We start from the raw sequence: 26,833 nt of genomic DNA on the forward strand, positions 1-26,833 counted from the left end.
ATTTTCCGTCTGGGGTAACAAAAACGGTTTTACCTCTTTCTTCAGGGGGAATTTCAATTTGAAAATATCCTTGATAAAGATCAAGCATATTGAAGAATTTACCATATCTAACTGCTTCGAGGCAATCGTCCACTCTGGGCATAGGATGATAAATAATTTTCGTCATTCGATTAACTGCCCTCAGGTCATTGAGTAAGCGATAAGTTCCATCAGTTTTTCCAACTAATAAAGCAGGACTACCACCAGGAGCATCAGATGGTTCAATGATATCGTTATCAATTAGATTTGATATTAAATTTTGATAGGCTTTTCTGATTTGAATCGTACACGGATAAGGTTTCTGATAGGGAACTTGGTTTTCACCTATGTCAATTTTAATCGGCCATTTTTGCCATGGTACGAATCCTAGATCAGATTGTCTTTGAGAGAAAACATCAGAATATTCCAATAGTATTTCCATTAATTGATTAATTTGATTACCATTAAGATTCGAATCCATTCGTTTTAATAATCTTTCTTCTAATGGTTTTTCTTTTGATTCATCGATGAAAAATGAACTTTCATCTAAAGTTTTGTCATTGGAAATTAATTGATATTCAGGATTAATTGATTTGATGAATTGTTCATGATCAACAATTCGATGAGATGAAACCTTTTGTTCATCTTGATTGTAAGGAGAATCAGGAAGTTGATTTAGTTGTTCAACTAAATATTGTTCAGTTTGTGTTGATATTTCACATACACTTTTCACTTCACTTTGATTTTCATTCTTATTTTCATTCGAATGAATTAATTGTTTGAGATACATAATAGTAGATTCAGGTTGTGAACACAAATCGATTGACTCTTCGGGAGTACAAAATCGAAATAACACTTCACTTGATAACGGCTCACTGTCGATATATTCTTGAATTGAAACAGAATATTTTCCACCGTTATTTTTAATGTTAGCATAAAAAATATCACAAAATCGATTTCCAATTACCATGATAGGTTCCAAATGTTTCACTACTTGAAATCTTAACGCTTTCACAGTTTTCATGGTTGGATGTTTAATGAAGGCAAATGCAGCACCAACAACTTGAAGATAATTATCAGGTACAATACCTTTGATAGCGATATCAGAATGCATCACATAGGCTTTTAATTGATTAGCCAATTCATAATCGATACAGGCTGTGTTAGCTCCAGTATCTAACAACACTTCGCCAGTTTTAAAAGGTTGACGATCAGGGTAACAAAGATGCATTAATATCATCGGTACATTAATTATATCAGAACTAATTTTACTAATTCTTGAATGATGTGAATCGACCATAAACAAATGGTTTAAGGTATTCGGAGAAGCACTTGAGGCTGGATTATTTGCAGTAATTAAATTATTAGAGATTGATGATGAAGATGAGGACATCGATGTATTGTCTTTTAATTGAACACCACTCATTCGAAGTTGATTTGAACCAGGAAGAGAATTTGATGAATCTTCTGGACAATAACGAGCACTGTGTCCACTTTGATTACACTTTTTACACTTGAAATCTCGATAATCTCTAATGTTAGATTTCATTCGATTGTATTGATTGTTATGATTCGTATCATTTGAAATTTGATTAGATTGTTTGTCATTAGAAGGAGGAAGATAAGCTTTTCTCGGGAATCGATCGCTTTTATTGTCTTTTTGTTTTTCTTTTTCCTTCTTTTGTTCGAGGTGATTATAATATTTATGAATTAGAACACCAATTAAAGCATCTAAATCTGTATTAGCTCGAACTTCAACAAGATTGTCACGTAAATTCTTTGGTAGATGTTCCATGACTTCATAAAGGAATCCTTGACGTGAAAGATCACCTTTTACTTTGGTAACTCGATCCTTCAATCTATCGATAAATTGAGTAGGATGTTCGTCAAATGAATAAGTTAGAGAACTTAATTCGGCTTGAGCGGTAGCTAAAGCAGCAGGTCCTCGTAGATAATTTTCTAAACCGATAATATATTCATCGTAGGTGAGATCTTTCTCATCCAATGTTTCAGCGGCGGTTAGAAATTCAAAAGCAAGAGCTTTCTTAGCACACGAAGTCGAGTGTCATCACTGACATTCTCATACTTCAATTGTCGTTTAACATTTTTAAGCCAATGCCAAGCGTCAGCGTTTTGTTTAAATTGAGGTAAAATTGGATCTTTTAAAGAAAACGGGATTTGATAAGGTTGAGGTAAAGAATTATTTATCATAACAGGTTCATTAACACTTGAAATTCGTCTCGGGACAGAATCGGTTCTTGGTCTTGGGACGATTGGTACATTTGATTGAGAGGGTAGACTAGCTTCGTCTCCAGATATTTCTTGTTGATCAACACCAGTTGGATCATCGTTAGCAATTAACTCTCTCATTAAACCAGAATCACCAGGAATTACTTTTTTAATTGTACTGGTAATGGGTTGAGAATCTGAATTCCATCTTTTAATTAGATTCCAGATAATTCGCTTTGTAGGATTGTTGACATTGAGTCGTCTAAAAGCTTGTTCAGTGGTCAAGGCAATAACGGATTGTCTTGTTCCAAGATTTGAAATTATTTCTCTAATTTCAAATTCACTTACACCTTCTTTTCTCAATTCGAGAACCCAATCAGGAGTAACAATACCAACTAAAGATGAAGCAGCAAGTTTCGAAACGGCGGCAGGAGTAATTGGTATATTAAGGGTAGCAAATTGAGTAACAGCGGCGTCAATAAAAAGTATTTTACCAATTTCAGAATTAGGAGAATTCAATCCCCATTGTTGTAAATAAGCGGCTTGTTCATCTTGAGACAGAGCACTAATTTTTGGAACAGGATCTTCATTAGGATTAGCCATGTAAATGAATAACGGAGATCCTGGTATCCTCGCCATTTTGTAAGGGTTTACAAAAAATTATAATAATAATAATAGAATTCGAATTGAGGTTTTCACTTCGAAGTCAAACAGAATGATGAATGGAGCGGATAAGGCAATAAACAGGAGACTCATTTAAGTCCTTACTTCTTAAATAACAGATTCGGATCACGGACCTTCGTTATTTATTTATCGAAGATATAACAATTAATAGATTTCTAGAGCTTATCGATAAGATAGAAATTAGAAGTACTAACACGGAATAAACGTGATTAGATTTAACACAATTGGAACAAATGTAATTCGAATTACTAACACGGGATAAACGGGTTAAAGTAATAGTTGAGATTGAGATTGACTAACACGGGATTAAACGCGATTAGATCAGGGTTAACTACCACGGGATAAACGTGAATAGCTGGGGTTCTACCACGGGATAAACGTGAATAGATGAGATTAGTAACTACCACGGGATTGACGTGAATAGATTGAGATGATAACTACCACGGGATAAACGCGAATAGTTGAGGTTCTACCACGGGATAAACGTGAATAGATGAGATTAGTAACTACCACGGGATTGACGTGAATAGATTGAGATGATAACTACCACGGGATAAACGCGAATAGTTGAGGTTCTACCACGGGATTGACGTGAATAGATTGGGGTTTCTAGAGCTTGCTTTTAAGATAGAAACTGAGAGTACTAACACGGGATAAACGTAATTAGATTTAATTGAAAGTTCGAACTTAATTCAATTAGGGATAACGATGAATTGCACTGGCGTACTCGCTACAGAATTACCAATTACATACACTAATTAGAATTAGAACAAAACAAAAGATGAGCTCGAGCTAAATTAAGCTTTTATTGAGCGTTAACACAAATGTGGAGTTGAGGTTGAAACACTTTGATCACTTGACCAATTTAACATGAATACAACAGTAACAACTAAAGATATGATGATTATTGTGGCTATTTATATCACTTCAGAAGGAAAAGGAAATTAGGAAGTTGAGGCGAATTGGAATTCGGAAATAGTTAGTAACTAACCAGATAACCACAATTAAACTTTGATTAATTATCAAGAGAATAGAAAAAATGAAAAATAGAAAATAGAAAATGAAAATAGAAAAGAACAAAAAATGTGAATCTTAAGGGACCATTAAATAATTATATCCCTTAGGATCTTAACAATAGATTAACCAATTGATTAAGAGGGTAAAGAAGATTAACCCTTTCAGAGTCAAAGTATTGCCTGTGGATTGAAATTCATGTGTCTTAGAATTGCAATTTCCTAGCAATTAAGGGCCTTTAGAATTTGTCCTAATTGCGAAAAAAATTTCTTCGAATACTGTAAATTGATATGATAGAATTAACAATTGGCATATAGTGTACCATACCGATAATTTTTCCAATCATTAACTCACTAGCAGAAATAATGGAAATTGAATCATTCATATTAATATAAATTTCTTTCTGAAAAATTCATATTCACAGAATTCATAGAATTTTCAAAACTTCTTGATCAAATCGGTCAATCGAAATCGATAAAAAAACCCCAAAGGCATTTAGATATCAATCGCATTTATTAATGAAATAGTTTATCACTTATGCATAATTAAGTTAAATTAAGTACAATTAAAGTGATAATATTGCAACGGCATAATAATAAATAGTGAGGATTATGGATGTTCTGTAAAACAGTTTAATTAAACACAATGATTAACCTAAATGAATAGCAATTGATAGTGTGATGAATGAACTGATCAAAATTTGAACAATAAGAAGACATGAGAATGAAGCATTGCAATTAAAACTTGATCACTGGTTGAAATCTAAATCAATCAAAATTATCAGCTGATTGTCTTTCATTGTGATGATCTGAATCCATTATTGGTGTTAACGGGATCGAGTTGCCATTGTTGTTATTGGTTGATGTCAAACTGAATAACTGAAATAAAAGACAATAAAATTAAGTTAATTGTTGAACATAAAACTTTTCAATAATTATTCATTAGCAATCTTACCCATCCCATTGGATTGTTGTTATTGAAATCTGGACTGATTGCTGAGGGTTTATTACCACCACGATTAAGCATAAAAATTAGAGGTAAATTGAAACGTTTTAATTGTATTGATTCAGATCGTTCTGGATCAATCAGGTCTTCATCACTTAATGGTGATAATAATGATGATGTTGATGATGAGGATGATGATTGAATTGTGTCTGGTGAAATTGATTTGCTGTGGATAATATCAACAATTAGTAATTCTAATAATCACAAGGGAAAACTTAATTAATCATCTAAAAGATTACTAATTGTATTTACCTTGTTTGAGTATCAAATTTAACATTATGTGTCCTCTTAGCAACGATACCACGACACCCTGGGGCAAAAACATGTCTCCTGAAAATAGTCAACAACAATTAAGATCAGATTGTTAATAATATTGAGACATTGTGATTTCAAATTAATCAGATATCATGATAAGAGCATTTTTTTTTAGTTTTTCATGATGAAATTGGCTGAGAAAATCTAATCATTGTTTTGATTGATACAATTGTGAGCAAAAAGCTCAATGTGATTAGTTAATTTGTATTAAGACAACCAAAGCTCTTGAAATATTTTCTCATAATGATAATTGTACAAAAAGTGATTAACTTTATAATTGAAGCATGATATGAGTTAATCATGATCTATTATCAACAATTAATATGAGACAATTTCGGCTTATCAATCTAGAACCTTTAAATTGAATTAGATTTGATTAATAATTGAAGAAAGTAAAAGGTTAAGTTAATCATCATGATGATTATCTGATTGTTGTTTTAACAATTTAAAAGTGACTTACCTGCAATCAAGTGAATTAACTTGTCCATATAAAACAAACCAGAACATGATAATATATGAAATAAGCTGAATTTCCCGATTCTTATCCATTTTTGAAAGTTCTGAATTTTTTAGCCTGAAAGATGAAAAAAAAGTATAACATGAACACAAAAAGTTCACCGGATGAAATTAGTATAATATCATGAAACAGATATGAGATATTAGGTTAATAGATGAACTTGAAAATCGTTCTGAAAGTTAATAGCTAATAATTATCATGGTAATATCATAATCATGCTAAGATCCTCATGAAAATAACCAGATTGTTACAAATGGAAAAGGGAAACGGAAACATAAATTGAGCTAATATTCATAATAAAGATGAAATCACTCGGAAGTATTTTCTCCCCATCAAAAGTATGGTCTTAATTTCATGGTGGAAACTATAAATTCTGATCTCTGAGAATCTGTTTACTGAATTGAGAAGATTTGATTTTTTTTTACTCGGTGTAACTATTTAGCCTCATGAATATAAATGAGACTGAGAAAACTTTTCTTGTCCAATTATCTCTTTAAGAGAGGTTGAAGATTATTCTTAGACATTATCATGGACATTTTCATGATGATGATGCTCCATGAAAATTATCACCATCGTCATGAAAATGTCAACATGATTTCCGATTGTAAATTTTGGCTTTTGAATACAAAAAGTTGTAAATTTTTTTCAACTTACAAATATAAAGAAATATTTTCTCATGGGTCAATGAGATTTACTCAGTGTTAATAATAGTTCTGATTCAGTTGAGTCAGAATTATATCTCAATTCAACTGAATTCTGTGAAGCTTGAGCTGCCTTTTTTTCTCGTGGATGGAAAATGAATTTGTCGCTCACTCTTTTCCAAGCTGAAGGAGAACTAAACTTTTCATGAGAATTCTGTCAACTGAAATTGTCTCCAAATTAGAATCATTGTTTTATCGTGAAAACCTTCTCGCCTCCCCATGCTGTTGACGGTTAGTTACATAAACAGATTAGAGAAAAAGTTCTGAGACTCATTTTATTTCATACGAAAATGAATATATATGAATTTCAGGGTAATAAGAACAACAAATTTCACTGTAGAATTGGAATTCTCATCTTGACAAAAAAAAAGTTCTTTAGACATTTTTTCAAGCTTATATTCTAATAGTTATCATCGTCATCAAGTAGTTTAAGTCTCACTCATTAAGTTATTGTTCGAGATGTTGATTGTTGGTGAAAATTCATATTAACAGACCAATGAACATGAACACGAATATGGAAAATTATGGATATTATTTATGTTTATATATATGAAAAGTTCACCATGAAACTTGAGTTTAAGATGAAACCAAAGAAATGGTCATCAGTTGTGAGGGAAAACTTTTTGTCATCTTGAGATTCATGATAATGGTCAATGTGATAATAGTTGATGATACTAATCATTATTTCAAGTCTCAAAGAATGAAGCTTTAATAATATGCAATTGTATCTGACTTGCGACATTCAGGTCTCCTCATCACATCATCAATCATCATGAAATGAATATGATCCATGGTAATTGGGCTGAAATATGTTATTTTTCATCAACACAGTTTAGTTGACTGAATTTAGATAACGACTAATGGCTGACTTGCGATTATTTCTGTTGAAGCGTTGAAACTTCCAAGAGAAACTCAACTATTTCTATGGCGTGAATTTATCGTAAAGTGAAACTGATTCCAATTCCAAGACGCATTTAGAAAGGAAAACATCAGAAACAAATCATTACATCTCTGAGAATCATTTTTCATTTGCGATTTTGATGGAAAATAATCATTCGAATGAGGTAAGTGAGGCAAGAATTTCAATGTTAAACCTTTTTTTTGTGCGTTTGAATTATTTACATTAGTTCAGTACAAACCTGTAACGAAATAGATCATGAAATGTTTCATGACAATTGTGAATAAAGAAAGTCTTAATCCAACTTTATTTGTCTCTTTACCTGTGAAAGTCTAGAAAAAAAATTATGATGATAATGTACTCAAATTCATAAAAGTGAGATAATGGATTTAAAACTTTCTCAGTTCCCATGAGCTTCCCTGTAACTAAATTTCTTTTTACCCTGTTTAACTTTAAAAGGAAATCACCAAGTCAAACAGAAACTCAGGTAACACAGAATAAATTTCAATATGAATTGATAATCATTCCCGAGTATCATGGTCAATATTAAAATTTTACAAAAACTGAACAATAAACAGAATAAGTTGGTTACATTTGAATAAACTTTTTCAATTTATTACTTCAATAGAATTGTATTCAAAGGGTAAAAGTATCGATTCCATAGAATGAATTTTCGAAACTTTCCACTTTAGAACTTATTTTTCTCTTCCACTCTTTCCCTCGTCGAACCTGCTAGAAATGGAGATCGAAGTTGGAAAAAGAGGAAGAAAAAACTTTCCAATAACAATTCAATACAATTCGTATTGTTAGTCTAATGTACAAGCATCAACAGGTATTCCCATGAAACTTTGGTAAAAAAGACTCATAATTAAATTGAATTGAATGGTCAGAGAAAAAGATAACAAAAAGTTAAAAGTTGATTAGATCAACTAGGAAACAGTTACATGGGTGAATATTTAAAATAAACTGCACAAAGTTAACAATTTCATGACTCAGATGAAAAGGAAACGGAAATACAAGAAAAATGATAAAATGACTCACCCAAAAAAAAGTTATCAAGTTTCAAATGTAAACTCAGCAAGTCCAATGATCAAGACCAAAGTTGATTTACTTGGTGAACCAAAGGTAAATGTATATAAATCCGATTAAATTGATTTAATTTAATTTGAATCAATGGTTAATCATATTAAGAAAAACAATAATAAAATGAATAATATACAATTGAAATTCACTAGACACTATTACCATGAAGAGTATTTTATGAATGAAGGTGTAGAGAGGAAAAGTTTGTTCAAAGTATAACAATGAATCGAGTTGAACTTCGAGTTCTGATCTGAATGTTCTAAGATATTCAACTGAATAATCCTATACACAAGTATCTATCTTTTGGTATCAAAGGTTGTGTGATATTTATATAGTAATTGTATCATACAGGGTTGACAATTTTTCCCTTTCATATATATTCATTTTTCTTGTATGTCAATTCATGGAAAGTTTTTTTTACATAAAGAGAAAGTTCTGCGAGCATGATCGAGTCAAAGTGTTAATAATATCTCAGTGAATGTAGTGATTTCTATTCATTGGTGATTTTTTTCTCACTCAACTTCCTCCTTCATCATCTTCATCTCTCTCTCGCTCCCATCATTAGGATAATCTGAAGGGAAAAGTTCTGACTCGGAAGCTCACTTGTGCTAAAACCCACTCTTTTGGTTAATAGTTTTTTATATTTATGTGTTCATGAAGATCATGAATGTGATCGTTTCCATGATGATGAAATTTGTTGTGTGTCAGAATTTTGAGAGAGAGCAAGAGAGATAAGTTCATCTTCATATGATGGTCATCATGAGTCCGCCCACAACTTTATAACTAAGTGATCATTTTTGTGATTATAATGGAGATCATTTAATTCATAATATTTTCTGAAGTTTTTTTTGTAATGTTACTTTTTTACATCACTCAAATGCTATTCTGTCTTTTTTTTCATTTGCATGATTATTAAATGATACAACACAGAATGTAAGAGAGAATAGTTAAATATTAACTAATCAGCTCATTATCCAAGTGACCATTATATATTTTGAGCAACCAATGAACTTGTCAAATCTGATTTTATTATTGATTTTATTGTATGAATTAATCATTTACATACAACATGTTAGCTGTCAATGTGATCATATTTACCCAAAAAAAGTTCTAATAATTCAGTTAATATTCTTTGACAAGACATCGTAATGGACATTGGGAGTCATTTATGTATTATTATATATAGAATTTAAAAATACAGCCAATTAATAGAGAATTGATCTCTTGAGTTGAAATCAGGGTGCGAATGAGCGAACACATTAGTTAATTAATTGAGTTGAGGATTAATTATTTACAATATTTGAAACCTGTGTTAATAAGTTGATGAAGTAATAGTGGCAAGTAAATCTAAGAATTTAGGTTGTTAAATGTTTCAGAGCGATTCGGTTTAAAGAGAGCTGAATTTGATGGAAATGTTCTGGTTTAATTATGACCATTCAACGTTGATAAATGGACCCAGAGGATCAAATTAAGATGCTCATGATGAATCTTTGACTTTGAAGCAGAGATAAACCTAGTAGAATATGTATGCAAATAGATTAAGACATCACATCGATTATGATTTTTTCCTGGAAAATTGGTTGATTTTTATGTTTTACTTTGAAATTTCGTGTTCAACATCATCACCTATGATGAGATGAGTAAATATCAATTCTTCTGGATAATTTAATGAACAGTCGTTCCAACAACTTTTTGTATATTGTAATAAAATCCAACGCAGTATATTCTTCCATCTAGTGTTTCGGAAACAAGTAATTCTAACATTGAATAAGTTTGAAACTTGAAGTTTCCAACTATTCAATCAACAAAGAAGAATAACATTGATGTTGGGCCTAAATACCTCATATACGAAACTAATGATATTGTATAAGTTTAGTGATCATTTTGAGTGCCGAATCACTTGTATTAATAATTATCATTTCTAATCAATTGATTCAACCAGTGTTCATCACATCACAAACAATTATCACGATTCACGATTTTTCGCATGAAGATTAAGGAAAAACTAGGCTACCTACAGACACAGCAAAAATATCAACTGAAAGAACTTAAAAATCTACACCCGCAAACAAATACAGGGCGATTACGTTAAATTAACAGATTTGTTTTTTGAATAACTTCTGAACGAAAAATGATAAAAATTTTTGGATAGCATGTTTGGACTTGAAATGCAGCGGGAATTTTTTTAGTACCACTTTCAAGGTCATTCAAGGTCATTTAGCGGAAACGCTTTCTAAGCTAATCTGAGACGTTTTGAAGGTCATTTCGAAGTCATATGATCATGAAAAAACTCATGACAAAGTTTGGTTATCACAACTCTTATCCTTATCAAGTTATTCGTTATTTTATGGTTAAAAGGCATTTAATGTTAACTTTAACTTTTAACTTATCAATTTGATTCATTTTGCAAACAATCATTCTGAAGTCATTTTTATGCAAGCTTCATCATTTTAAAACAATCAAAATGGTTTCACACTTCACTAAAGAGCAGAAAATCGATATTTTGGAGCAATTCTTGCTAGCTGGCAGGTCTTTTACTCAATGCTTGCGTAAAATAAGAGTCCTTTGGAATCAAAGGAATAAAAAAATATCAACAGGAGCCATTAAACACATTTACGATGTGTTTAAAGCTCATGGATCGGTTGATTACAAGCGGTCAAGGACAAAGACCGTTAGAACAGAAGAGAACATTGAAATGGTTCGAAATTTAGTATCTCAAGCTCAGAGAGAGGGAAGGTCAATGAGTACACGGAGGTTAGCTAGCATTGCTGGTATGTCACAAAGCTCAATGTGGCAGATTTTGCGGCGTGACTTGCGATTGAAGCCTTATCACATCAAACTTCTTCATAAATTGAATGAAGATGACTATTAATCATTCATCGAGATTTTGAGTTTACATGAAATAAACTAAAATTAATATCCTAGATTTTAGGCTGTATGTTTTGTTTAACTCCCTGACCAAGTGAACTTCCTTGACCTTTACCGCGATCAACTCCGGTCAAATCTCCCTCCAAAACCAAGCAGATCCAAGGAATGGACCTCAATAAACGAACGGAACATAACCGGGCGGGGGACCCGGTTGACCTCCAGAACTGAACGGAACATAACCGGGTGGGGGACCCGGTTGACCTCCAGAACTTAACGAAACATAACCGGGCGGGGGACCCGGTTGACCTCCAGAACTGAACGGAACATAACCGGGCGAGGGACCCGGTTGACCTATGGAAGTATTAAATATTCAGTGTTTTGTTGGGTTTTAATAAGTTCATGATTTAGATACAGGAAAGGAAATGGAAATATTAATACAAGAAAAGTGATAGAATGTCTCATCCAAAAAAAGATATCAAGTTTCAAATTTCCAACGATAAAGACCAAAGTTAATTTAATTAATGCATCAAAGGTAAATGTATATAAATCCTATTAAATATCTTTAAAATCAAATCAACTGAATAAACAAACAATAATGTGGACGATTGAAGTATTTGATTATATTGTTTAAGATGAAAATTTCTTATCTCCCGGTAATTGTACAAGCTTCAGATATTATTCTGCCAAACATATTATCATATCATGCTCAATGTTCAATAACCAAAAAGAAATTATGTTCGTACGTTAATCAAAGCCAACAAATTAACCCAACAGAATTATAAGAAAATTATTCAGCATCTAAAATATAAATAATCTGAAAGGATAGAAATTCTGAACATCATCAGTGTTTCGAATCGATGACGATTAACAATTTGTTGAATTAATTAGTCTTCGAATTTCCTTAAAATTGTAAATTTCCATCGTGACAATTAGTTAATTGCGCGCTTAAGCCTTTGTGCTTTTCTTTTCTTTTATTTTTCTAATTGTTTAATTTTCTAAATTTTCATTAATCATTACAACAATTTAAACTCTATGTTAGACCTCCTACAACTATAGTTGTATATTGGTTGTAAAGTTAATTGTAATTTCCATTGTTGCAATTAACCAATTAAGATGATTAATATCCTTAATCATAGTTGTTTAATTGTTTAACTAATTAATAATATCCCTCATTTAACCAATTATGTTCGCTCAATTCTATATCTAGAGATATATGAATTCAATTTAATTTTCATTTTTAATTGTTACAATTAGTTAATTTTCATCTAAACTGTTAACCCAAATCTCTTCATTTTTTAAGTTCACTTACAAATGAACCGTAAGAACCTGAATTTCTCTTTCTCTATCTCTTTCTTTTTACTTTCTTTATTTTTAGGTATTAACCTTAACAAGCCTACAAGCTTAGTAACAGGTTAACCAATTTTATCTTCATCTTTATCTTTAACCATATTCACAATTGGTTTTCTTTTGTTCAACTTAACCTTACTCATTATTAACTTTATCATTTTAATGATTTAGATTAATTTTGTTTCCCCCATTTAATTTTCCCTAATTTCTTTTCCCCAATTTAATTGTATTTCCCCCAACGTTAATTTGGTTCTCTAGAACAATTTTCCATCTCCCTCTTTAGTGTTTAGTTAACTTTCAACAAATGCTCATCTAAAATTCTTAATTAAAATTCATTTGTGAAATTAATTGTTTTAATTCTTAAAATCAATAGATTTAAGTGAGTACTTGATTCAGTGATTAACACATTCAATTAGTGATCCTAAACGATCTTGTTCTTCGGTTATTGTGGGACCGAAAATCTTCAAATTCGAGGTTAAATTCCTTTCCAAGTCTTTAGGCTTATTCGAGTAAAAACTCACCATCGTCTTTATTAAGACAATTCATCAAAATTCAAAATTCTACCCCACAAATTGGCGACCCAGGCAGGATTGCTAATTGTTCTGTGTTCTTCAATTTTCCCTTACGTTTCTTGTGCTCTCCCTAATTCTATTGAATTATTCCCTTAAACTCTAATTTCATCATGCCTCCTAAAAAATCTAAACTCGCTGCTGCGAAACGTGTCGCAAACGCTCGTGCTGCTAAAGCTGCAAAGGCTACTCGCCGTTCTCATCTAAATCTCTCTGAATCAGAGGATGATACCATCATTCCTGAAACAGATCCCCTTCTCTCAACTCCCGTTATGGTTAGACCACCAACACGTGTTTCTACCACTAACATTGAAAAAACAAAATCTCTTAGAGATATAAATTATCAAGAAACTCTTGTTCTTTTTGAACAATGGAATGCTCCCCTTCCAATTCGTTCCCTTCATCACAAAAAACTTTTGGATGTTGTGACTACAAATTTCCTCCTTCTTGGTGAAACTGTTTCCCCTGAAGACATTGCTGATATTTCAGTTGATGAAATTAAAATCAAAAATCCTGAATGGATTCTTGAATTTCGTGGTGCTAACATCTCGGAATCTGAGATTCAAATTTTTTCTAAAATATTGGTCGATGATGAGACAATAATTAAATTGTCCCATGATCAACTTTATTCAATCCTCTTTCTCTCAGTGTTCTAAACAAAATTAAAAATATTTTAAACACTTATGGTGCCAATATAATTGATCCACCTACTCCATCCATCTCTCCATCTACCATCTCTAACGAAAATTTCACCCCAGTGAATTTCCTTGAAATTAAACAATTAAAGGCTGACCTCATGTCCCTGAATTCAAATCAGGAGAGGATCAATACTCTTGGTTAGTAAAACAAGAGATCGTCTGACCAACGAAAATGTTGATGACCCCACCCGTCTTCGACTATTACAAAAATCCATGGCTCATGAAATTAAGTCCAGTGCTATTGGTCTTGATCATATAAAAGATTATAATGGTAGTAGTATAAAAAGTACATCTCTGGCCCATTTTTGCACAGGGTGTCCCAAACGGTCCAAAATGTTCCTATAGGGTGTCTATACAGGGTGATCATACCGGTTGTCTATACCGGGTGTCCCTATATACAAGTCCATTTCTAGCCCATTCTATATGAAACCAATATACAGTGACCTTATGATAAGTAGTGACCTCTGGCGGTGACCTTGAGAACCAATTTGGCTTTTTGAAGCTTCATTATTATGACTCACCCAATTTTGATTGGTTGTTATTCTATTGGGATGTCTAAAGGGAGCCTTTTTTACTCCCTCATTGTGGTATGATAGAAGAGACCACTATAAATACGTCATTTCTAGTTTAACTTCGGTAGTGTAAACAACAAAAGTGTTAATTGTGAATTTTGGGTGAATTTCAACCAATTTGTCTACAACAAAAGTGTTAATTGTGAATTTTGGGTGAATTTCAACCAATTTGTCTACAACAAAAGTGTAAATTGTGAATTTTGGATGATCTTCAGTCGTTCAACTTCTAACCGTGAATCAACGTCAATGGAACAGTTCTATATTTCCGTACTCAATAAACTTGTTTACTTCGAGCAGCAATTCCAACTTACGGGTGTGGATAATCTACGAGATGAAATTCTGGATTACTTCAGTGAACTATGTAAAATGAAAGCCGAAGCGGAAACCGTGAATGTAACTTCAAGTAATGATACTAATGTTACACTGGAAAATATCAAATGGTACAATACAATAATCAATAAAATCTACCTTCTATATGAGTTTACATACGAAGAGGGGTTCTTCAGGTTATTGATGCGTCTTCAAAATTTCATGAAAGCCAAGATTCAACAACTGAGATTTATAGAAAGTCAAGTGTCAACAAGTACAAATAATTGAAAAGTGTACACATATAAGAAACAGTTTATAAAAGTATTTGTAACTTTAAATTATAATAAATTGATATTGACTGATTTTATTGAGTCTATTTTAATATTAACTATATCCCGTGTGGAAATTTTCTGTCACAGTCATTCAAATAAAAATTTTGTCTGTTCCTCGAAAAAAAACATGGCTAGTAGAATAATAAATCAGGACACTGCAAGGAATAAAATGACTGCTCTAACAAATCGGGCTCAACAGCTACGGAAACGAATAGAAGAGATGGGTTGGTCAGGTATAAATGAATGGACATATGAGTATACGAGAAACCGTGAAATCCCACATATATTAAAACGGAAATTACCCGAAAAAGAACACCCTGCTTACCCTCTATGTTGTGAATTGATTGAAGTCGATATTATACGGATGCAAATCTTACGAGGATTAATTGAAAATATACACGCTCCTACAAACTCTATTATGTATACTCTTAATTAAATAACTTATCTGAAGTATCTGATTTACCGAGTGTTTATCACATTTAAAATTCAGTTTTTTTTGTTGATATCTAAATAAACGTTTTTGACTCAAAAAGTTGTAATTGAAAAACCGATTGAATTTATAATAAATGGAACAAATTATGATCAATTTTGTCTTTTAATACTTAATATTTATTTTTCTCTCATATTTTCTGTTTTATCTCGTTGAACTTCAATCTCTCTTTTTTATTATGATTATGATATATATTTATCTTTGAATATTTGGTTATAAAAAATGTATTGGATTATTATTTTTTCAATTGAGAACAATGGGTGGGGGTGTATACAAAGGGTTTTGCTCGAGAGCTGTCAAGTGATGAAGTATCTGAATCCTTAAAAGATCAATTTCATTCAATTGAATAATAAGGTTGTATGTTATAGCATGTTTAGGTGGCATTTCTCTTTTTAGTAATTCTTTAATAGAGCCAGGTAGATCACCTGGTTTGAAGGGCAGTGTCCAATTATCAAAATTGAAGCCTAATTCCTTCAGCTTGACAACTATTCGGATGACTTGTTGGGAGAAACCATGAAGACAAAATCTCAAATCTTCTGAAATTCGTCGATTTCTCTCGTCGATGTCCGCAATTCTTCTATCAAGATTGTTAGCCATTGTAATAATCTGAACAAATAAACACAAAACTTGTTGATTAGTAATCATAAAATTAATATTTGACCTACATTGCTCATCACTAGAGGTGAAAGGACGACCCTAAAGGTCATCACAATTATCTCTTGGACTTGCACTTTTTACTGTCAAAATATGACCTTACCAGTTTGAATGTTGAAAGGTAATGAGATAAAATGAGTGAAAATAATGGAAAAATCTGGTCGTTTGAGAAATATCTAGTTAATAAATAAAATTAAATGATTAAACAAACTTAAATATACTAAATATTTAAGTAACATTGCTCATCACTAGAGGTGAAAGGACGACCCCAAAGGTCATCACAATCATCTTTTGGACTTGCACTTTTTTACTGTCAAAATATGAACTTACCACTGTGAAAAGTTTGAGAGCAAATAAAACAGATGTGAATTGTAATATTATTGTAACAGCAAAAATCAGATGTCGACTGAAAAATATCTAAAGAGAAACAAATCAAATTAAATGATTAAATAAAACTTGCACGCATACTAAATATTTGAGTAATATTGCTCATCACTAGAGTGAAAGGACAACCCCAAAGGTCATCACAATTATCTCTTGACTTAACTTTTACTGACAAAATATGAACTTACCACTTTGAAAGTTTGAGAGTTAATGAGATAAAAACAAATGAAAATAATAGAAATATCTGTTGTCGTCTGAGAAATATCTGAAGGAGATAAATAAAATTGAATGATTAGTAAAACCTGCATGTAAGTTACTAAATATTTGACCAACATTGCTCATCACTAGAGGTGAAAGGACGACCCCAAAGGTCATCACAATTATCTCTTGGACTTGCACTTTTTACTGTCAAAATATGAACTTACCAGTTTGAATGTTGAAAGGTAATGAGATAAAATGTAAGTGAAAATAACGGGAAAAATCTGGTTTCGTTTGAGAAATATCTGAAGGTAATAAATAAAATTAAATGATTAAATAAAACTTGCACGCATGTTACTAAATATTTAAGTAACATTGCTCATCACTAGAGGTGAAAGGACGACCCCAAAGGTCATCACAATCATCTTTTGGACTTGCACTTTTTTACTGTCAAAATATGAACTTACCACTGTGAAAAGTTTGAGAGCAAATAAAACAGATGTGAATTGTAATATTATTGTAACAGCAAAAATCAGATGTCGACTGAAAAATATCTAAAGAGAAACAAATCAAATTAAATGATTAAATAAAACTTGCACGCATGTTACTAAATATTTGAGTAATATTGCTCATCACTAGAGGTGAAAGGACAACCCCAAAGGTCATCACAATTATCTCTTGGACTTGCACTTTTTACTGACAAAATATGAACTTACCACTTTGAAAGTTTGAGAGTTAATGAGATAAAAACAAATGAAAATAATAGAAATATCTGTTGTCGTCTGAGAAATATCTGAAGGAGATAAATAAAATTGAATGATTAGTAAAACCTGCATGTAAGTTACTAAATATTTGACCAACATTGCTCATCACTAGAGGTGAAAGGACGACCCCAAAGGTCATCACAATTATCTCTTGGACTTGCACTTTTTACTGTCAAAATATGAACTTACCACTTTGAATGTTGAAAGTTAAATGGTATTAATGAGTGATATCAATTCAAACGGATGCTTAAATCTTCATCAAAGCAAACCTCGGGAAGATATTCAGGATCACGCACAAGTGTTCGCATAATGTGTATAGCTTGCACTCTCAGTAAATCAATTTCCAAAAGTTCATTATACTTATGGAAAACTGAACTGTGTGGAGGTGGTCTCGGTCTTCGCATTACTTTTAAAATTGATCCCTCTAAATCAAATTGGTCGTATGGTAGATCATTACCATTGTAGTGGTAACCATACTCTTTCAATTCCTTTTCTAAAGGGACAGCTCTTACGATTAATATCGTGTAAATATCCAAATATTTACTATGCAGTAACCTCTTAAATAGATAATGAGAAAGAAGCATCAAATTACATATTTATTCTCAACTTAATTTTATTTGCTATACTCACTCTTTCTCTATACGAGAGAACCATTTTTTATGCAAACAAAGGTATTCTATTTAGGAGGTAGCCAAGTTAAACTAGAATGATAAAAAAATAAGTTAATCCAACCAAAAATAATTTGTAACTATAATATTAAAACTTGTCACTAGAGATAAAAAGACAAGCCTGATCCTCATCACAATTATTTCTAAGACTAGCTATATATAAAAACATCTTATAACATACTTATCACTAAATGGAAAGACTCAAAAAATAACGCTTGAATCGGGATATGTATATAAAACTTCTGAATATTTGAATATCTGAATCTGAATAATGGCTAAAAAAAGATAAAAAGAATAAGTTCATTTCTCAGGGCTAATTGTTCTATCTTTTGCTCATCACTAGACGAAAGGACGGTCCCAAAGACCACCACAGTTGTCTCTTCGACTCGCATGAGAAGTGTGAAATCAACTTACCACTAAAAATGATGAATACAAACTGAGACCTTACTGTTACTTACAATGTTTATTTCAAATGCAGAACGAGAAATAGACACACTAAACATCTGCTTGAATTTGATTGGACATCGTCCAACATCTGGCATGCAACATGGATTTTAACATCTAGAATTTAACATCTGGCATTGTAAATTCACTGTCACGTAGGCACCTCTCTTTCATTTCGCTTTGACACGTAGGCATCTCTCTGTCTATTTCTCTGTCTATTTCTCTGTCTATTTCTCTGTCTATTTCTCTGTCTATTTCTCTGTCTATTTCTCTGTCTATTTCTTTGTCACGTGACCATCTCTCTTTCCTTCTCTCTGTCTATCTCGCTGTCTACAGTCACGTAGTCAAAACCAATGATATAAATAGCTTGGTCTACAGTTTTAAGCTCAGTTTGTCTCCAGCTTTTGACTTGGTAAGTTCAGGTTGATGTTCAAATGCGAGTCCAAGAGATGTATGTGATAACCTTCGGGGTTGTCCTTACATCTCTAGTGATGAGCAAACTCTTCTGAATTCTGATTAATGTTTTATGAATTTATATAATTTTATTCTAACCATTTTCTTCATTTTTTCTTTATTCATTTATCAGATTTTCGTTTTCTTGAATTTTCTCTCTCAATTTTCACCAACATTTTCAACCCTAACTTCTTCAACAAAAAAAAAATTCATACTGAGTTTTATATTGTAAGTTAAGCCGACTTCTTTTTCAAATCATTCATTAGATTTTTGTGATGACCTTCGAGTTTGTCCTTTAGTCTTTTGTAATAAGCTTTTATACTGAATTTATATATGTTTTTAATTCATTTATTCCTTATATTCTTTTTCTTTTCAATAGATATTCTTTACGTGTTTCTTGAGTTTTTCTAATTATATACTAATTCTAAAAATTGATATAATGGATAGCCAGGTAAGGTTTCTTGATACATGAATTTTGAGTTTGAATGTTCATAATGGATGAATTTTTCTTTACAGCGTTACCCTGAAGGTTTAAGTAAAAACCAAAAGGCCAAATTTAGAGCCAAGGAAAGAGCTCAGAAAATGAAGGAAATGCCGCAAAATGACATCCATAAGCAAATATGGCTCTGTCAAAAAGGACGAAAAAATTTTGCTGCCGCCGATAAAATCGAGCAGAAACTTATTGGTATGTACCAACGAGTATTGGTTACTCCTGAAGGTGAAAAAAAAACCGAAATGGAAAAAAATATCGCCGCCTTGAGAAAAAGTTAAGGAGAAAACCAAAAATATAAAAATTTATTTGCTGATGTTGGCAATAAAAAGCCAAAAATTGATAAAGATGATGACAAAAAAACAACTTAAAAATTTATATAAATATACAACCTGAGAAAATGAAAGAAAAATTATGTTAATGATGATTAATTAAAAAAAATATATGATGATTAATAAAAAAATGTGATGATTGATAAAATAAATGATTATGCTGATTATGATTATGATGATAAATTAAAATGATGAAATCCAATAAAATATTTTCTTACAATTAAAATTCATTATGTACTGTTAATATATTTCCATTCATCTATTATGAACATTCAAACTCTGAACAATATTTCAAATAGAAAAATGATTACTAACATTCATTTTTATTTATTCATTCTCTAGAGTTCTGATGATGAAACGGTTCATATGGAATCAGTTAATAATTCCTCTACCTCATCTGCCACTGAACTTTCATTCTCATCAACTGAATCATCTGAAAATGAGAATAATACCTTATCAACAACACAAACATACAAATGTCCACGTTGTTCGAAAAAACCGTACAAACGCTACGGAATGTATAAACTACACCTAAAGACTTGTGGTGTACCACCACCGGTAATAAACGTTCATTTTCCTGGTGACATCAACCGATTCCACCTTCTATCTACAGCGATGGAAAGAGATTCGTTGTGTATCGAGCTGACAATTTAGAAGTAGCCGATGTAAGTGGCGTTTACCAAGACTTTGGTCTAAATATACAACAAATTTTGAAATTCGGTAAGTATGCTTTCTGTTCAAACTTTTAAATGAATGAAAGTGAATCTTTTCATGTGTTGACATTCAAATATGAAATGTACAAGGTCTGATCTTTTTTATCCATTGATTCTTATAACTTAAATTTACAACTATAACTGATCCTAGAACCAACATTCTATTAATATTACATAGGTATCGATAAACTAAAACTGATAAAGGCTGGAATCAGTATCCAAGTTGAAATGGTAAAAGAATCGCTCGATGGTTCCCAGTTTGTAGCCAACTTTCACCTCAACCTTGCTTAAGTTTTATCCAGCTAGTGATATTATGGCAAAATTGGCAAGGCTTTATCAGAAATTGATTCATTTATTGATCAATATACTCAAAAGGTTCAGGATGGTCAGTAGCCAGGTTCATCCATTGTGATGTAATTTTGGTCTCAAGCCACATAAAGGAGGTGTAGATCGATACAACTCCCTAATGACTTGAAAAACCAAAAGTGTTTAATATCACCTGATACTATCAGTGACTGTTTCATGTATTCAGTTCTTGCAGGACTACATACCCCCCAATACAACCCACAGAGAGTTACACTTTATCGAAGATACTTGGATCTCTATGACTTCTCTGATGCGTGGTAATGTATCGGTGCATCAAATCAAAAAGTTCACCAGAAAAAATGCCATCTCAGTTAACGTTTATAGTTATGACGTTGACTCAAAAACTATTTGGCCAATTAAAGTAATGGACAAAGAAAATACAAAGCACGTTAATCTGCTATTATATAATGACCATTACTTCACAATCACTAATTTCAATCGACTTGCCAGTACATCTGGAACACGTAACAACTATTTCTGTTACCGTTGCATCTGCTCATTCAATAACCAAGAAAGATTAGATGCACATAGAAATGATTGTCTAAATCATACACCTCAAAAACTGGTATTACCACAACCCGGGAGCCGAAAATCAGTAATCACAAGGAATGATTATCGAAAGGAAAGTCGTTTTCCATATATTATTTATGGCGACTTTGAGACATTATCAACTAATAGAACTGACTCTGAGAAAATCCTAGCCGATTTAGTTCCAGTTAGTTATGCTTTAATTGCAGTCGATTGGAATCGAAATATCGTCAGTAAAAAACTTTACTTTGGTGAAAATGTTAGGCAACAATTTTTCAAGTCATTGGCAGATATTAAAAAAACCATAGATGAGCATAAACAAGAAAACTTCAAACCATTAAGTATGTCTCCACTTGATGAACAGGAATTTGAAGCTATTCAGAATTGCCATATCTGTGGTAAATGTTTGTCATGATAGGGTTCGTGATCATGATCATCTCACTGGTCAGTTCAGAGGTCCTGCACACCAAGCATGCAATGTAGCGTATCAAGTGCCATCTAAAATTCCAGTCATTTTTCATAATTTGAAAAACTTTGACGGGCACATCATTATCGGCGCTTTACGTTCTGGAATGTTCAAAAACCCACCAAGGCTGATTCCCCATACAATGGAGAAGTACATCGCATTCATGCTTGATGACTTTATCTTTCTGGATAGCTACAGTTTTCTACCTGCATCACTTGATAACCTGGCTCAATCTGTACCCGATGATATCAAAAAACATTTCATGACAAGAGTTTTCCCAGAAAACACACCATTTGAATTATTAATGAAGAAAGCTTGTCTCCCATATGAGTATTTTAACTCAATTTCTGATTTTGATCTAGATCATTTACCATCTAAAGAAGCTTTTTACTCTACGCTGACAGATTCACATGTAACTGATGAAATGTATGATCATGTGACTAACATTTGGAACCGATTTAACTGTCAAACATTGAAGGATTTTCACAACATTTACCTTAAAGTTGATACATCCTTATTAGCTGCAATATTTGAAAACTTTCGAAGGACAAGTTTCAGAAATTTTGGTATTGACCCGTGTCATTACTTCTCCGCTCCTGGATTTGCGTGGGCTGCAGCAATCAAGAAAACCAAAATCAAACTTGAACTAATTACAGACAATGACATGCTGTTAATGGTAGAAAAAGGTATCAGAGGTGGTCTCACTCAGGTATCCAAAAGACATGTAATAGCCAACAATACATCATGTCCGAATTATGATTCAACAAAAGAACCTACAAGTTTGGCTTACTTTGACGTTAATAATTTATATGGGTATTCAATGTGTCAAGAATTACCAGTTGGCGAGTTCTAATGGGTTCCTGCTGGTCAATTTATAAATGTCATTTATAAAATACTCGATATAGATGACTCTGATCTATCGAGTGGGTTCATTCTTGAAGTAGATCTTGAATATCCAGATAATCTTCATGATAAACATAATGATTACCCTCTAGCTCCTTATAAACAATCAATAAGTGATGAACTCCTGAGCCCGTACCAAAAGCTATTGCCGAGCGACTTGCTGCTATTGGAAACAAAAGTACTAAAGTCCCAAAATTGGTTACAACATTTTTGAAGCGAGAAAAATATGTTGTTCATGGCAAAACTCTTTACTTTTACCTGAAAGAAGGTATGAAATTAAAGAAAATTCATCGCATTATAAGATTCAAACAAGCACCTTGGCTTAAGCCATATGTTGAATTCTGTACCGAACAGAGGAAACAGTCATCAACCAATTTTGAAAAAGATTTTTGGAAGTTGATGGTCAACAGTATCTATGGAAAGACCATAGAAGATAAACGAAAACATACTCATGTTGAGCTCGTTTTGGATAATGCATCCGCTGAGAAGCGATTACGTGATAACACCTGCGAAAACTTTTTGATACTTGATGAAGACCGTATTCTTTTCAAGATGAAAAGAAAACAGATAATTATGGATAAACCTATTGCGATTGGCTTCACAGTATTAGAGTTATCCAAAATGAAGATGTACGATCTTCACTACAACCATTTTAAAGCAACTTATGGGAATAACATTAACCTTGTATATACTGACACCGATAGTTTCATCTATGAGGTTAAAAACGCTGCAAATGATCACATTATCGCTCGAATGCATAGTATTCTCGACACCAGCAATTACCCAAGAGAACATCGATATTTTCAAACGTCCGTGAAAAGAAAATTGGCTTTTAAAGATGAACTTTCTGGTGGTATAATGTTTGAATTCATTGGTCTCAAGTCAAAACTATACGCTTATAAATCGGACGAAGGCGAGAAGAAACGAGCTAAAGGGGTCAATCGAGCGGCAATGAAACGCATCACATTTGATGATTATAAAAAAGCCATTGATGCAAGTACCAATGTTAGACTTACTATGCATAGACTCCAAGCAGTTCGACATGAAATTCAACTTTTGAAATATCAAAAATTATGTATTACCCCCTTTGATAACAAAAGATATATCCGAGAAGATGGAATATCTACTTTAGCTTACGGTCACTACTCATTGAGAGCTGATCAATAATAAAATATTTCAACAATATTAAAAATCATATTCAAATCAAATCATTTATTGTTTTCAAAACTTTTTTTTCATTATATATATGTTTACATTTACGGAATATTCGATAGAATCGATTCAGATCGTTAACAAGAAGAATGAATAGAATACAGAAAAACCCACAAGCAATTGAACTATTGCCTTGATACTTATTACGGTTAACTTTTAAATAGTTAGAGTTAGAATCAATGAATGAGAGAATCGTGTCTGGTGGATTTCTTCCAAATGAGTCGAAATAGTGTGCTTGATTATTCTTGTCAAAGTGTAAAGCAACCCAATGACTTCCAGTCTTATAACTAGGATCTAAATTGATAATGAATGATTTAGGCTTTTTAATGTATTTCGGTAACATATCACATGGGAATGTTCCTCCATACCATTTTACTTTTCTAAGTAATTTATTGAGATCTCGTGTTGTTAACATGTTCAGTAATCAATCATTACGTTACGGTCTTTATCAATAGTTATTGTTATCGTATTGAGCGAAAACAATCGCTTTAATTGGTCGTGTAAGTGGTTTCATCAATTTAATATCAAGACGAGTGACACCTCTCTTAAGCAAAGATAATGTTCCTGTTTCTCCTCCAATTGAGCCATCAGGTGTTAGATCAAAAGCAAAAGGGTTTTCCTGCTTTATAATCATTGTATTTGAGATCGAGTTGTGGTACACCTTCATCCTGATTAAAGTATCTGTATAAGTTGACGAATTCTCTCATACATAGATCCTCCTTGAAACTTGGTGTATAAGCAATACTCGGGCATTTGTTACCATCAATATTCAATGCCAAGTATGTTATATTATAGTGAAAGAAAAAGTATGGATCTTCTTCAATTAGTCCTGATTTAGCTCCATCACTTACAAATCCAATTAATACTCGACGGGTTAATGGTCCGATAAATACATTCTCAATAGTTGCTGATGAAATTCCTTGTTCTATTGTAAATGCTCTCGTTTCGTTGCGTAATGAAATATTTTGCAGGTGACTTTTCAAGACTAGTAACAATAGCCAATTGTGCTTCTGAGAATAGCTTAACACGTTTAATATGTACTGCAAATTGTTTGAAATCGATTTTATAAGTATCAGTATCTTTTGCGTCATAGCGATATAATGAAAATGAATCAGTACTTCGAGTGAACATGAAAGTCAATGGGACGCCATTAATTAATAACTTATCTTGTTCACAAATTGATAAATGTAATCGAAAATATAAGTCAATCAATCCAAAGGATCGTGACTCATCAGCCTCTCTACCACTGTCAACATTATTTGGTGGCCTGAAAACCAAGTCTTCAAGGTACGCTTGATAATGATACATATTGTTTTTCTGAGTTGTATTCACTGATCCAATAGCTAAATCTATTTGTTCAAATAATGAGTTACCGAAATTTTCAACAGGACGAATAAAACGACTTGCATTAGCTGGATTTTTACCTACAATTTGCACAACCAAGTGGACCATTGTTGCCTGCATATCAGTGAAATCATCACTTTTTGGGATATTTATTTCATATGTTGTACTTCCTTCTAAGGTTGAATTAGGACGATAATCAACTTCATAGTATGATTCGATTGCAGTTTGTGTTGGTGGGACAGTAAAAACCTGTAGCTCAGATTTACTTACTGGCATTGATGTCTCATGTAAATACTCCATTATCCAAAAATATCTTTTTTCAACCTTTTAATTTTCTTCTTTGGTTTGTTTATCTTCTTTTTCTTAGTTACTTTTTTCCGCTTGCCTTGTTTTCTTATACCACTACCAGACTGATCGAGAATTGTATTCAATTTATTCAATGTCTCTCTAGCTGTCGCTCTTGCCCCTTCCTTACCTCGTTTCTTTAATGAATCTTTAAAATCTTTTTTATCTAGAATATCTTGTCCAATATTCACTCCAGTTTGTAATAAATGTTTCCCTAGAAATTTTAATATAGGAATTCCTATCCTTTTAAAAAAGGAACCTAGTCCGTAACCTCGCTGATATGGTTGACCTCGGTATATTGGTATATCAGAGTAACCTTTACCTGCTTGGTCCCGGTAATGAGAAGTAAAATCACTATCACAACCACAATATACTTTACGATTCATAATGCTCTCAATTTTATTGAATTCTTAATAGATTGTTTTCTTATACAATATCAATTCTCTTGAAATGTAAACTTAAATAGACACGACCGTTTTTGAACTTGATTCGATTACCGGTTTCATCACGTAAAATTATACTTATATCTTCTATTTTATTAAATCTAACAGGATAATAATATGGATTATTGAATGACATATGACCCAATTTATCTCCACCTTCCCCTTTCTCCAATGGGACTACACGTAACACTCTAGAAGTTATATCACCAACGAAATGATCATGAATTATATCAGTATAAATAAACATTAGATGTGACTTTGGTCCAATATCAGGTTTATGATTTGCAGTCATTGTCTTAAGAGATGTAGCCGAATTAAGTTGATCATAATATATGCTCAAATCAAAACCTAATGTACGTAAGAACATATGATCTCTGAATATTGGAAATACAGGATCATAACTATCAGGTAAACTGCCAGATTTGATTACAACTCGATCTTTACCTTCAATTACCTCTTTACTAATTGATGGAGGTT

The 26,833-nt window shown here is 32.2% G+C and overlaps 2 protein-coding genes across 2 annotated transcripts in view; both read right to left on the reverse strand.

The window, feature by feature from the left end:
• Window positions 1-4,554: 4,554 nt before the first annotated feature.
• Window positions 4,555-8,878, reverse strand: LOC128390543 (uncharacterized). Its single transcript, XM_053350276.1, has 5 exons — window positions 8,423-8,878; window positions 5,726-5,839; window positions 5,203-5,280; window positions 4,900-5,116; window positions 4,555-4,823 (listed from the first exon to the last, which is right to left on the reverse strand). Exons 2-5 carry the CDS (start codon window positions 5,812-5,814, stop codon window positions 4,713-4,715), a joined length of 495 nt encoding a protein of 164 aa, XP_053206251.1. The 5' UTR covers window positions 5,815-5,839; window positions 8,423-8,878; the 3' UTR covers window positions 4,555-4,712.
• A 2,458-nt stretch (window positions 8,879-11,336) lies between these two features.
• The window catches only part of LOC128390565 (cuticle collagen 7-like), a 31,583-nt gene continuing 16,086 nt past the window's right edge, over window positions 11,337-26,833 (reverse strand). The window contains exon 2 of the mRNA XM_053350302.1: window positions 11,337-11,683. Coding sequence (XP_053206277.1) covers window positions 11,505-11,683 — 179 coding nt within the window. The 3' untranslated portion in view covers window positions 11,337-11,504. The remainder of the gene's footprint in view (window positions 11,684-26,833) is intronic.

This window comes from Panonychus citri, unplaced genomic scaffold, assembly GCF_014898815.1.
Source record: "Panonychus citri isolate SS breed McGregor unplaced genomic scaffold, ASM1489881v1 Contig00123, whole genome shotgun sequence".
NCBI classification, from domain to species: Eukaryota; Metazoa; Arthropoda; class Arachnida; order Trombidiformes; family Tetranychidae; genus Panonychus; species Panonychus citri.